This window comes from Salvelinus sp. IW2-2015, unplaced genomic scaffold (genome assembly GCF_002910315.2).
Source record: "Salvelinus sp. IW2-2015 unplaced genomic scaffold, ASM291031v2 Un_scaffold1114, whole genome shotgun sequence".
NCBI classification, from domain to species: domain Eukaryota; kingdom Metazoa; phylum Chordata; class Actinopteri; order Salmoniformes; family Salmonidae; genus Salvelinus; species Salvelinus sp. IW2-2015.
In genome coordinates, this window is record NW_019942733.1 from 1 (window position 1) to 15,220 (window position 15,220).

General features: G+C 42.0%; 1 protein-coding gene across 2 annotated transcripts in view; it reads left to right on the plus strand.

The window, feature by feature from the left end:
* The first annotated feature begins 939 nt into the window (after positions 1-939).
* The window catches only part of LOC112069773 (rho GTPase-activating protein 18-like), a 34,328-nt gene continuing 20,047 nt past the window's right edge, over positions 940-15,220 (plus strand). The window contains exon 1 of one of the 2 annotated variants that reach the window (XM_024137149.1): positions 940-1,213. In XM_024137149.1, the coding sequence (XP_023992917.1) occupies positions 1,092-1,213 (122 nt within the window). In that variant the 5' untranslated portion in view covers positions 940-1,091. Of the gene's footprint in view, positions 1,214-14,374; positions 14,589-15,220 lie in introns of those variants that run through there. The other variant, XM_024137150.2, reaches the window with a different exon arrangement.

The window sequence follows — 15,220 nt, forward strand, 5'->3', positions numbered from 1 at the left end:
TTTGCACATTCTTCCACTGCAAATCAACCATTCCAGTGTTTTACTTGCTATATTGTATTTACTTCGCCACCATGGCCTTTTTTTGCCTTCACCTCCCTTATCTCACCTCACTTGCTCACATTGTATATAGACTTATTTTTCTACTGTATTATTGACTGTATGTTTGTTTTACTCCATGTGTAACTCTGTGTTGTTGTATGTGTCGAACTGCTTTGCTTTATCTTGGCCAGGTCACAATTGTAAATGAGAACTTGTTCTCAACTTGCCTACCTGGTTAAATAAAGGTGAAAAAAAAAAAGATTTAAACTTGTATGGGATGGTATAGACTTTCCCCATTACCTGAGCTCTAGCAGCACAATGACAGTCATTGGGGGGAATTCATTAGTCGAATTCCATTGTTAAACGTTTTGTTTGCCATTTACTTGAGGAACCAAACGGAAGCAAACAGAAACAAACTGGGACCTTGCTACATTCATTTTTCCAATAGAAACTCTCTTTTTTTGTTGTAAAACATTTTCCATTTGGAGTAAAAAAAATTCCATTGCAAACTGTTTTGCAACAGAGGAAACGTTTTTCAAGGGAATCTGACAAATGAATATTCCTCTGGTGAGGTGGTCAGTTTCTATAATCTCTCAACTGACTGAATGTAAACAAAGCAACTATACACATAAAAACGTAATGAAGATGGGTAAGATGGAGACAAGGGGGCATACAAAATCACCACTGACCTTTCAAATTCTGTCACTCAGTGAATGATTTTATTTAGCTATTTGGTTTAGAACAATACAAGGCTGAAGAATGAGATAAAATATACACGTTTAATAATGTTGACATTTGCCCAAAGGTCTATTTCATTTACATATGGAAGTGAGATGTTTTATGCAAATAAGCCCAACTTCCACTGGGTCGTACTCTCGAGCCGTGGTGTCGGGTTTCACCGCGAGCATGCGTGAGAGTAGCAGCGGTCGATTGCTTCATTCATTTTCTGACAAGAGTAGCGCAGCGTGTGCCGATGCAAAGTAGGCAACACTCAACCCCGCTGGTTAAAGTAGCTAGGCGTTTACTTTGCTATGATATTTTGGCGTTGAGCGATGGAAATGAAAGACTCGTGCAGTGTAATTTTAACAGCATACCATTCATACGCACCGTCCAGGATACATTTGGTGGATGAGGGCTGTGCTACTCCGCTGTCTCCAAGACACTCTCCTTGCAGGTAACTGGCACTTTGATGGAAAAGCTGCAACATAAATGAATGTTATTGTGTTAATATAATTGATATAATATATAATATCCATTGATATAATGTTCAAACAAATAGGACTGGGTAAAGCGCTTTGAGAGCGTGGGAAATTGGGACTTTAAATTATAGTCTCTGCTGTCAGAAGTTTACTGCCTCGCTACTGACGGTGATGGTGAGTAGCCTAGCTCTATACAAAAAGCTTTGAAGATGTTCATGGAATTGTTGCGTTGGTTTCTGCTGAAGTGTCTTGTTGGTTTCTGCATAGCACCACATACGGTATGTGACACAGTTCTGACACGCTTAAGACTTGAAGTGATTTTCAAGTGTAGCCTATCAAACAAAGATGTGCCGATGATAATACGTTCTTAGCCTATTGGATGCATTAACTGCACATTTGCAGGATGATATTGCTTGCTGGCACAGATCTGACGTCAGTTTTACATTATAGTTTCTGATGAGTCACTAGGTCAGGATTTGAGCATTTCTACATCAGGAAAGCCTGACTTTTATAGCTTCTGATGAGTCACTAGGTCAGGATTTGAGCATTTCTACATCAGGAAAGCCTGACTTTTATAGCTTCTGATGAGTCATTAGGTCAGGATTTGAGCATTTCTACATCAGGAAAGCCTGACTTTTTTTGGGGTGTCTCAGATTGTTCTGTCAATTCTCTCATAGAAACAAACTTGGTAGGAAGCATGTTTGATATGTTTTTTTCATTTGAGTCACAAACCTTTTTTAAGAAAATCATGATGAAAGTGGCCATTTTAATCCCCTTTTAAGACCTATAAGCCTACATGCCTCCTGTAGAAAAATTATGATTCATTAACTGTACATGATAGACATATTGGTGTCAGTGATAAAAGATGGAGTATGTCAAGATTCAGAATATTTTTTTTTAACATTCATTTATTCAACATAAATATTAACATGAATATATCCAAAGTACCCCTTTTTTAATTTAGTTTATTTTTAGACATTGTTTTTAACAATATACTCTAACAAGTACCTTACATTTCCAGAGTGGGTGCTTTGCTACTTTTGATGTTATGATCCAGTTTATGACCACCACAAACACGGTGAATGGGAAAATGGATTCAAAGGAAACTCCCTCTGTAGGGGATTTGCTGAATGTGATTGGTTAATGACCTATTAGTAATGGGCGAGTATTTTTTTTTTTATGGCCCAGTGGGTGGAGATTTCACTTAAGGACCAATGGAAGGGTCTAAAATGTATAAATTCCAACCACCCGGGCCATGCGAAATTAACTTGCCTATTGTTGAGATGGAGAAGTATAGCTCACTCTGGCTGGGTTGACTTTCAGGTGAGTCAAACAGCAAAACACTCAATTTGCAGGCAGTCACTTGGCAGGCACTGCACAGAGCACAAGGGGACATTTATAAAGCCGATTATGTCTGGGTACGGCCATTGAACATAACAACTGTAATTATGTGTAATTATAAATAGCTATTTTTTTTTTATATAGACACACACAAACAAAAGGGATAAGAAATTGTTCAGGTTTCACCATGTCTCCAGTAGCGGATTTAACAAGCCAATCATCTAGGATTGCGGAGTCGTATTCATTAGGGCACACCGTAGCAAAACATTTTGCAACAGAAAACAAAAATGTGTGTTTGTTATTGGACAAGTTCCGGTAGGCCTTGTTTAAGTCTGTTTTCCTCTGTTTTGTGCGTAGTGAATACGACTGTAGACGGATTGAACTGCCAGGTCACTTCACCTAGCTGTGTGTATGTTAAGGTTGGCTGTATTTTACTTCTTTGGCAGGGCTACACTCATCTGGCATTGAACTGGAATGTGTATTTATGGAGTCCTCTGTTTGTTATGGTTCTTGGGAAGTAACCACTGTGCTGTAAATTTAGACTTCACACAACATTTCACGGGCTCTCTCCTCCATTCTAACCATTAATTCATTACATTAAGACCTATAGAAATATTAGGCTAAAATAATATAGATAAAATATCCTTATACTTAAGTCTTTAAAAATAATTGTATCTAAATCTGTTCTTGAGTAAGAAATTAACTCTCACACGCCGTTGACTAGATGTTCTGTTATTTGAACACTTTCTTTAGAATTCACTCTATTTCCAATGATATGTGAGATTGCTGTTGGCTTGTACTGTAGTAGGTACGATACGGTCTATGGTCTGTACTGACCGTATGTTCCACTGTGTTGCCCCACCTGAACAACCTCAGAACATCTGTCCTCCCAGCATGCCCAGTTGTGGCCAGTTTGCCCAGACGCTCCGTTTGTTTGGCTACTTGTCCCGTGTGTGTACTTGTGCGTGTCATTGACGGGTGATGGCAGCCACGAGCTACCCAGGGTCAGGCACCGACAGGGGAGCCAGCCTCTTTTTGTGTGGCATGCCAAAAAGTTGGATTTTACCCTTGTGATATTATGTCTTCTCAGTATTGCTCTTGAATTAATTTACGTTGAAAAACACTTTTTAGTGTGAAAGATAATCAAATGTTTTTGTAGATGTAATGGTGAAAATTGTAAAAAATATTTTGGGTGAACATAATAATCTGATGGCAGTAATGTGTTAAGACAAAACGGGCCACATGTTTTCACATGGAATGATGCTTTGACTACCAGTACAAGGTTAGATAAGCATGAGGAACATGGTGGTTCTCTGCTGTTTATACAAGGGTATCAGAACATACAGTAGGCAACGTCACTTATAGTAATGGCCCTTATGATGTACGTTACAGTACTTTCACTGATCAGACTGACATGATTACAACTTTCATCCAAAATATGAGCTTGTTTTACTCCAATGTTTAAACAAAGTTAATGTAAACAAACACCGTATAGCCTCAAATTTCTAAATCATGGATGGTCAGTCCTTGCATCCATATCYCTGTCTATGAATTTGAGTGGTTACATTTCTGCAGCCCCATCCTTAATTATTTTGTACTTTTACCCCTTTTTTTTCTCCCCAATTTCGTGATATTCAATTGGTAGTTACAGTCTTGTCCCATCGCTGCAACTCCCCTACGGATTCGGGAGAGGCRACAGTTGAGAGCCATGCGTGCTCTGTAACACGACCCTGCCAAATCGCACTGCTCACTTAATCCGGAAGCCAACCGCACCAATGTATCGGAGGAAACAACTGGCGACCAAGTCAGCTTGCAGGTGCCCGGCCCGCCACAAGGAGTTGCTAGAGTGCGATGGGACAAGGAAATCCTGGCCAGCCATACCCTTCCCTAACCTGTCGACGCTGGGCCAATTGTGCACTGCTTCATGGGTCTTCCGGTCATGGCCACCTGTCACACAGCCTGGGATCGAACCCGGGCCTGTAGTGATGCCTTAAGCACTGCTGGGCCACTCAGGAGGCACCATCTGTAAGCTTTTTACCGAAACAGTGGCAGGGAGCTCACCTCTTTGTTTCAACTGAGGATAGCCCCCACCCCCCCCCACTGTAAACTTGAATGAATAAAAACAGATATAAAGTATGTAGAAAAGATAATGGAGCTATATATTATTTTTATAAGATAATCTGTGAGAACTAACCAGCCCCAGAATATAAACCAGACTGTCAGGGAGAATCTAAAATGTCATTTTGTTATGTTTGAGTCACTCAGATAACATATGAGTACGGCATAAACCACAGCAAAAATGTGTAGAATTGCAAGAAATTAGCTTTAAAACCTCAAAATGTAAAACACACTAACTTTGCCTCCACTGCTGAAAAAAATCATTGGGGAAACACTGAAATGACAAGTCATCTGAAGGTCTGAGCAATAACTTTAAGGACGTTTGTCTAAGAACAGAATTTTAACTGGAGATTAACTGGTGACAACATCAGGAAAATTCATTGACATTTGAAAGACACACTTGCTGTTTAAACTGTTCTAGTTGTATTTTAGCCTTCAGCTGTTTAAACTGTTCTAGTTGTATTTTATCCAGGCCATTAAAGCCTGTGCTTTTGGGAGTGGGTTAATTTATTTTAATGAGAGCTCGGCTTTCTTTATTAATTAGCCCACTTCATTATTCATTTGACCCATAATCTCAAATKAATCTCCCAATCTAGCACCATCTGAAGTGATTGTTGAGTCAAAGCCTCTTGATTGTAGAGGGCACAGCTGGTCACACCACCACGACTGATGATAAAAAAACAGAAAAGTGGCACAAAATAATTGAACACAGAGAAATCAGATGGACACAGAGGGGATCCACCTTCACCACTCTGAGAGCGCTGCTGTACAACGGGATCATGTGTCTCTCACTCCCGGGTGACATCATTCCCACAGGCTAAAGGCAAGAGCTGTGTGTGTGCGCACGCACAATCATGCACTCTGTTTTGGCGTGTGTGCACCTTTTTGATGTGTGTGCTGACGTTCGTTTCGGGACCGGCACGTGGGTTTGTGCATTTGGGTMACCGGCAGGATTATTTTCAAAGCTTATCCTCCATTGAGTTGTCAGACACACAATGGTAACCCTTGGCACACGGGTGTCTCCCCATGAATGTGCCTATTGTAGCTGGTGAAAGACCGGCTCTTCGCTGTCTTTCAACCGCTTCTGTGGTAATTGGTGTTATTGCTATATTGGTATGGTATTGCTGTGCTGTTAGGCTAACGGAGATGTTTTGGAACAAACACGACTGAAAACTATAAACATGGATATTGGGTGACTGTTTATGGGTGGCTATTTATGGGTGACTGTTTTGGTGGTTTTGAAAGATTGTTTGGAATGGATGACTAGTTGCATGTAGGATTTCTGGTTTTTACATGTTTGGTTATTGGCATTTTCATGATAACGGAGACTCAGATTTTTCGCTTTAAAATGTATGCCAAACATAAACCATTGATTTTCAAACTCTATGCACAAGGATTACTTTAAACAATTTACGCAGAAACATTTCACATTTCATTTACTGTGCACATGTGCAGATGCATATTTTGCTAACAGAATTACAGTAAAATCATTTTTTTTTTATGCGACCACGTTTTCCAAAAACTCTTGTCTTTTTTTCTCATGGTATTTACCATATCCACGTTCAGTGACTTCACTTGTGAAGTGTGTTGATGTCACAGGAGAAGTCTGTTGTGGACGGTAGCTTAGTCTGTTGTGGACGTAGCATCTGTTGTGGACGGTAGCTTAGTCTGTTGTGGACGGTAGCTTAGTCTGTTGTGGACGCGTAGCTATAGTCTGTTGTGGACGGTAGCTTAGTCTGTTGTGGACGGTAGCTTAGTCTGTTGTGCGACGGTTAGCTTAGTCTGTTGTGGACGGGTAGCTTAGTCTTGTCGTGGACGGTAGCTAGTCTGTTGTGGACGGTAGTGTTTCTATAAATCACTTCCCATTTCACTATAGTGCTTTTACAGCATGTTTTGTATTCGGGCAATGTGACGAGGAACTACACAGTGACCAGCCTGAGGAAGTTGTTCTTCTGCCTGACTAAATGGATCAGCGAAACCCATTTGAGGATTTCAAGAATTTTCTGTTTCTATCAACACGTTTTTATCATCTTTTGACATGCACCTGTGATGTAAAAGAATGGGAAATCATGCCTTGTTGAAATGGAAATATCACTGTGAAGCAATGCAGTCTGTTATTTTGTGGTTAGGGAGATACAATTTGATTGGCGGGTAGTCAAGTGTGCACATTTTTATTTCTGACGTCATACAGCTCAGTACTTTTATTACCTAGTGAGTGAACACGTCCCCTAAAGGCACTCATAAGGTTTCAAGGAAACCACAATGGAAGCAAAGGTCTATAGTTCATAATGTACACAGAGGGATTATCAGAAACGAGAATGAGGTATGTCTCTATAACCTGTCTCCTCTCCTTCATCTACACTGATTTTTGAAGTGGATTTAACAATGACATCAATAAGGGATCATAGCTTTCACCTGGTCAGTTTTTCATGGAAAGAGCAGGTGTTCCTAATGTTTTGTTCCACTCAGCAGGTTAGGTGAACTGAATTGTAAGTAAGTGTGTGTGCGTGCGTGTCACTGAAACTGTGGTGAATTTGACTTAATCACTTAAGAGGTGACCGAAACGAAGCACACTACTCAAGTACTTCCCACATTGATTCAGTGTTGACGTAGTGGAATTGAAACCACCTTCCTACGGTGAAGATGTCGGGACCGAAATACCTGCCTATAAATCCTTTTAAATAAAAATACCTGAATGTGCAGTGGGATCATTCCATATGAATTCAATAACTTTCTGACTACACACCTTTTCGTTCGTTTAGGTTCGTTCAAATCAAAAGGGGTGCAGTCAAAGTTATTGAATTCATATGGAACGACCCAGTGATAAAAATGTGATAGGTTAGCAATAAATAGGACGATGACTGAGACAAATGAGCGAGTGACTACCTGGTCTGGTATTTTTGGCAATGCTGCCTGTCCACATTCCACTCCTCCTCTCTCAGGTAGGACTGAGTGAGAGATGGATGTACAGCTGTACGTGCTGACTGACGTTAGGCATTCATCAGCTTCCGGAGGTAGAGAACCAATCCATCCTGAACAGCTGATCTACATACCTGAGGGGCTTGGGACTGGAGAGAGGAGCTGATCTACACCTATAATGCTGTAATTTTATACCTGAGTGGATAATGACTGGACTGGAGAAAGACTGATCTACTCGCTGTATTTCTATACCTGAAGGACTTTGAATATGGAGAGAGGGCTGCCACTATACACAAGTAAACAAACTGTATTTTTCTTTTTTAAATGTAACCTTTATTTAACTAGGCAAGTCAGTTAAGAACAAATTCTTATTTACAATGACAACCCACTGTTCCCCGGTAGCTAACTGTCTTTTAAGGGGCAAGACAACAGATTTTTACCTTGTCAGCTCGGGGATTCGACCCAGCAACCTTTCGGTTACTGGCCCGACGCTCTAACCGCTAGGCTACCTGCCGCCCTGTAACCGGGTGTGAAATGGCTAACTAGTTAGCGGTGTGCGCGTAGTAGCATTTTGAATCGGTGGCATCACTCGCTCTGAGACCTTGAAGGAGTTGTTTCCCGCTCTGCAAGGACAAGTGGATTTTGTGGAGCGATAGGTAATGATGCTTTGTGGAGGTTGATGTGTTTAAAGGGTTTCTGGTTTGAGCCCAGGTTGGGGCAAGGAGAGCGACGGAAGCAACACTGTTACACCTACACACACAGATGATTATTAAAAGCTGTTCCGCCCTGATAAAGGGGAAGAGGTTGGACACTTGACAGCGACCTATTGTAAACCGTTGAGGTGAGCGCTGCTTTATCAGCTAAGAATTGTTTATTTGCTGTGCAGGATTTATTGTTTACCATTCTATGCTGCACGTGAATGATCCATTACACAACATCCTCCCATGTCTGTATTTCAGAACTTTGACGTTAGGAAAGTAGTTTTGATTTACTTGAATTTGAGTTAACTGACTGAGTGACAGGATTACTGGAACGTCTTATTTCAAAATAAAAAAAATAAGACAATAAAAAAGACAGTGATTTGTGGAGATTAATGGCTACTTTGTACTTAGATCCATTTTTCATGGAAAGATGTTGGTTGTTACTGTAGCGCAGCCCCTGAATCATAACATTGCACCTGACAACTATAACAATGTAAAGATGATCTTCAACCAGAAAATTATGTGGATAATATCAAATATGACACGATTGTCTCTCTAAAGTAGAAAAAGGATACGGCTGAAATGAGTGTTGGCAGTATGTGTGCCAATTTCGTCCTCGTTTCACTACCTCTTCCTACAATAATTGCTTTGTAAGCACGGCAGGAGGCAGTGGGGAGACTTGTGAATTTGAAAGGGAAATGATCACTATGAGTTGACAGACGCTCTGCTCTCTCTCTTTCACACACTCACACGCGCACACTGTAGTCAGTTACTTTGACTATGTTGTGTAGTCCACACTGAGATGGGTGGGACATGCTAGCCTGACAGAAATGGAAGGCAACTCTCATGGTTGAAAGGCTTTCAAAGGCTGTGGATGTGTATTTATGTAACAGAGACTACAATAGGCCTCAAGCATCATTTGATGTTCTGAACCTGTTTGGGCTACAGATGGTCACCTGTTTGTGGGCTACAGAAGGTCACCTGTTTGGCTACAAGAGTCACCTGTTTGGGCTACAGATGGTCACTGTTTGGGCTACAAATGGTCACCTGTTGGGCTACAGAATGGTCACCGTTTGGGCTACAGATTGTCACTGTGCCCCAGCAAACAGCAGCTCTTTTAAAACTAGGAATGGTGTCACCCCAAATGTCATTCCAATGTTTACCTGTTCTTTTTGAGCCTGTTGGCCAGATGTTAGATTTCATTTCTATAATATGTGAACCCTTTTTAAAGTATGTTTTTAGTTTACTGAATGCACTTGGCTAGGTTTAAAGAGCTCATGTGCCTAACTTGATAAAGTCTCCCTCACCACACTGGAAGTTTCTATCACGGTGCTATGTCATACTGGTAGGATGTCTGCCTGCTTGAATGCCAATAACTCTGATACAGAGTGAATGAAAACATTAAATGACCCAGGGCATCGATACATCACTCAGAGATGTACAAAAACAATATAACATTACAAAATGGGTGACTCTTTCCTTTAACGTTGTCACATTTACAGTGCATTCGGAAAGTATTCAGACCCCTTGACTTTTTCCACATTTTGTTACGTTACAGCCTTATTCTAAAATGGATTCAATTGTTTTTTCCCCTCATTAATCTACACACAATATCCATAATGACAAAGCAAAAAAAGTTTTTTATAMATTTTTGCAAATAAAATCCATTTAAATCTGAAATCACATTTAACATAACTATTCAGACCCTTTACTTTGTCGAAGCACCTTTGGCAGCGATTACAGCCTTGAGTCTTCTTGGGTATGACGCTATAAGCTTGGCACACTTGTATTTGGGGAGTTTCTCCCATTCTTCTCTGCAGATCCTCTCAAGCTTTGTCAGGTTGGATGGGGAGCGTCRTTGCACAGCTATTTTCAGGTCTCTCATGAGATGTTCGATCGGGTTCAAGTCCGGGCTCTGGCTGGGCCATTCAAGGATATTCAGAGACTTGTCCCGAAGCCACTCCTGCGTTGTCTTGGCTGTGTGGTTAGGGTCGTTGTCCTGTTGGAAGGTGAACCTTCACCCCAGTCTGATATCCTGAGCGCCCTGGAGCAGGTTTTCATCAGGGATCTTTCTGTACTTTGCTCCGTCAATCTTTCCCTCAACCCTGACTAGTCTCCCAGTCCCTGCTGCTGAAAAAAACACCCCCACAGCATGATGCTGCCACCACCATGCTTCACTGTAGGGATGGTGCCAGGTTTCCTATAGACGTGACGCTTGGCATTCAGGTTAAAGAGTTCAATCTTGGTTTCATCAGATCAGAGAATCTTGTTTCTCATGGTCTGAGAGTCCTTTAGGTGCCTTTGGGCAAACTCCAAGAGGGATGTCATGTGCTTTCGTCTAGCCACTCTACCATAGGCCTGAWTGGTGGAGTACTGCAGAGATGGTTGTCCTTCTGGAAGGTTCTCTCATCTCCACACAGAAACTATGGAGCTCTTTCAGAGTGACCATCGGGTTCTTGGTCACCTCCCTAACCAAGGCCCTTCTCCCCCGATTGCTCAGTTTGGCCGGGCGGCCAGCTCTAGGAAGAGTCATGGTGGTTCCAAACTTCTTCCATTCATGGCCACTGTGTTCTCGGAACTTCAATGCTGCAGAAATGTTTTGGTTACCTTCCCCAGATCTGTGCCTTGACAATACTCTCGGTGCTCCACGGGCAATTCCTTAGACCTCATGGTTTTTATCAACTGTGGGAACTTATATAGACAGGTATGTGTGCCTTTCCAAATCATGTCCAAACAATTKAATTTTTGACAGGTGGACTCCAATCAAGTTGTAGAAACATCTCAAGGATGATCAGGATGCACCTGAGCTCCATTTTTGAGTCTCATAGCAAAGGRTCTGAATACTTATGTAAATAAGGTGTTTTTGTTTTTTAATTAAGTAGCAAAAAAAATATGCTTTCGCTTTGTCATTATAGGGTATTGTGTCTAGATTGAGGAAAATGTTGTATTTCATTAATTTTAGAATAAAGCTGAAACGTAACAAWATGCGTAAAAGAGGAAGGGGTTTGAATATTTTCAGAATACACTGTACATGGGGGGGATTTTTTCTTCTTCTTATGTTTACCTAAATCTGTGGTTCATTTGGTTGTTTCTTATGTGATTATGGCAAGTTTCAACGACTTCCCTTTTTTATTTCATTCGCCATTTTATTGTTTTGTTTTGTCAACAGGTCAGGAGTTTACAGTCCAATAACATTCATATAATAGTACATCTCTAGTCTAGATAGATATGTTTTGTATGTCTAGTTGCTCTTTGGCCATTTGGTAATGATGGCATACCAGGCTCCTGCTATCTTTTAAAAGGCCAAACAGGATGTAACTGCTGCTGCAGTCAAGAGTAGCCTGTTTCTCACAATGGACCTTAATTCCATGAACAATAACACACACAAAATGCACTGCTTTCCCTTCCAAATRACTGACATCAGCTTGTGATGTTACAGGCTGTTTGTAATGTAACTACCAGGTTTGAAAATACAGTTAAAGGTACTTTGTTGAAGAAGGATGAGTGGCCATTTTACAGGATTATTGGCGGCCATTTTCAATTTCTACTGCAGACTTGACAGTGACGTAATGCTAGGCTAATCAACAAAAAAGGTGGGGTGGGGGGGGACGTGACTTCATGCCACACTACATGAGCTATTTTGGCTGCGGGAGTCCAAAACATGAGTTCTGGACAAAGTGGAGACAACACAAGATGGTATTCCATTGAATTTCCATAGATGGACATTAGTCACGGGCAGCGATGTTAGTCAACATATGATGACACTTTGTTATGTCATGACCAGCATGTGACCACTGACCAGGGCCTGAGTCTATCATCCATTTATCAAGGTACTGGACCAAAACATCCCCATACAACTCATGAATCATTACTGATGTGATGGGTCATATCCCACTCTTCATACAAACCCCCATCCGCCCACTAACGCCACTCAAGCAACCTATACATTCCCAATCAAGTGTATTAATCAGTGAGAGKCAGCCATTACCTCCTTGTTTCTATTGATCTGTAGTTGGAGGATGTAGCCTGCTGTTAATGCCCCTGATTTTTACCAGACCTTTACTAAAAAAGGGTGCTCTGTGCTCACACAAGCCCCTCTTTTTAGTGTGTTGCGTGTGTTTCTCTTTTATTTGATGGCATAATGACCTTAGTGACCCCAGGTAGATCTGAGGGTGTTGAGAGGGTCTGCAAACTAAATAGTGTCTCCTGACCTGCGGCGCTAGACCAGATCTCTCTGTGTGACTGGTAGGAGGGAATTTGGCTCTTGCTGTTGAGAGCGAGGGGGCCTTGCTGATGAGGGTGGGGGGGGGGGGGGTTCTGTTGAAGGCAGGGGGGGGGCCTGGTGATGAGGGGGTGTTCTGATGATGGCAGGTGGAGGAACTGGCGATCAGTCGTCTATTCCCACTCAGATAATCAGATGTGTAGGAAGGGGAAAGTCCCATTTTTGTCTTTTAATGTCACTGAAGGGACTGTTCAAGAAAGAGACCGAGGTCAGGCCCATAGTATGACTGGTCAAGGAAATGATTGATAGCGGACTGACTTTGGATCAGTTGTTGTTGGTTGGCCTTAAGCTTTAGCCTACAAACCAGATTGAATGTACTGTTAGCTGTGACCAGGTTTGGACCATATGCACCAGACCCCCAAGTTTATTTTTGGAAAGCCAGATGTTCCATCCCCTGGCCAGGGGCTTATTAAGGAAAATGAGTTTTAGTTTCAACCACCACACTGATTTAAGATCAACACGTGTTGTTATTTGCACAGTTTTAAAATTAGAAAGATAAAGAAAGTCTTTAGGTTTTAGACACATGAGCTACGGTCAGCAATTTGGCACGCGCACAAGTTTMATTTCATCGCTTCTAAAAGTGTATGGCCAATTGAATCAGTAGGAGCTTTGGGAGAAGGTTTTAGCTGATTCACTTATGAAGGAAGGAGATGCCAAAGTGGCTTTGGCAGGTTTTGAAGGGCGCGCTTCCAATACTTTCCTTTCAGCAGTGGGGCAAGGACACTGGCTGCAGAGCGGTGTTGATGGTCGGACATGTTTAAAGCTGCAGTGAGTGAGGCGAAACACGTGTAAATGGTTATGCTTTTCTGGGGTATTGTTGTTGGACTCTGGCCTTGGCTCTCAGGCCCTGGTGTTGACATTCTTGGAGGAATTAGGTCATGATTGGAGGGCTCTTGGTTTCTACTCCGATTACAGACCTCCGTACCCACTCTCAGCCCCCTCTCTGCTTTCTCTCCATCAAGCCTATACCAGCTCCACATGTTTCCAGTTTCTCCATCACCATTGACCTACATATAATGTTTGGGGAAGGGGGGTCATTTAAGGAAATATTCATATTTTCTCTCTGATTTTGAATTACTTTGGAGCTCCAGTAATGATCTGATGTTAAAAAAAAGGAAGATATATTTAAATGAAATGATTGTTTTGAGCAGAGATTTTTGTAAGTTATTTATTCATAACAAGACAGCTGGGATGCACAGCAAGAGTTCATGTATTTGAAGTTGTTTGTATTCCAGGTTTTTCCCATTTTAAGAGGGATCTGTATTTGTACTATTCCTAATTAGACTCATTTTGGGTTAGGTTTGCCCTTAAGAGCTATTTCTTAAATGTACCACAAGTTAACTGCCATGTCCTCGCGCTCTCTCTCTTTCTCCCTCGCTGTCTTTCTGACTCTTTCTCCACTGGATCTGTCAGAAAGAGAGGGAGAGTAAAAGGGGTGCAGCGATGTGGGCATGTGATGACCTTTAAAGAGGGAGTTGAGGCTTGGCGAAGATGAAAGCAGAGAAGAGGAATGGTAAGCAGTAAATGTGTCGGGAGCGGGGCAGGGGNGGTAAGCAGTAAATGTGTCGGGAGCGGGGCAGGGGAGCGGAGCAGGGGAGCGGAGCAGGGGAGCGGGGCAGGGGAGCGGGCCGGGGAGCGGGGCCGGGGAAACGGAGAAGGGGAGGGGTGAAAGAGACTGGCAGAGAGTGAGGGAAGGAGGGGAGAAAGCTGGACACTGGAAACTTGTGTGCCACCCCGTGGAGTGGGAATGGGATGGAGGGAGAGCGCGAGAGAGATGTGTGTGTGTGGGAGGAGAGATGAGTCTCTGTGGAACCCAAACTCTGTCTGTAGGAGGATATCCTGAGATAGTTGTCCCTGTCTCTCTCTCCCTCTCTCCCTGCCTGGCTTCAAACAGCTTTGTTTATATACTCTAGACAGGCACCTCTCTATTTTAGATCACTAGAGTTCACTCGCTCCCCTCTTCTCTCGAGCTGGATGAGGAACTGAAAGGTAATCWGATTTTTCCTCCTGAAATGTTATCCTCTGTGTGTGTGTGTGTTCATGTATTGATTCTTGTGAAGTGGAACATTAACACATGGACTGTCTGTATTGATGGTGGTGTGAATGGATACGTATTGTATTTACTAAGATATTTCCTTTGAGAACATTCAGTACTTGTCCTTTTAGCCAGTGGTCATGGATTATGAGTTCCAATTCCATTTAGTTATTTGTATGAATGTTTTGATTTTTGTGAAGGACAAAGATATTTCAGAGCAATTTTTGTATTTTTGATATCTTACCAAGAAGCACACCTGAAGACTTAGGGATTGTAGTACATTCATTTGATCTGAATTGACTGTAGTGGAACGGTACCCACATGATGAATGAGAGAGCTTTTTAAACGGAATGATGGTTCTATAGGTTTCCTAAGCTGGAGTATGAGTACTGTATGTATCCGCTGTAGTATGGGTACTGTATGTATCCGCTGTAGTATGGGTACTGTATGTATCCGCTGTAGTATGGGTACTGTGGTACTGATATTTTACTAGTGAATCACAGGAAGCCATAGTGACTGTAGTATGGGTACTGTATTTGTACTAGGGAATCACAGGAAGCCATAGTGACTGTAGTATGGGTACTGT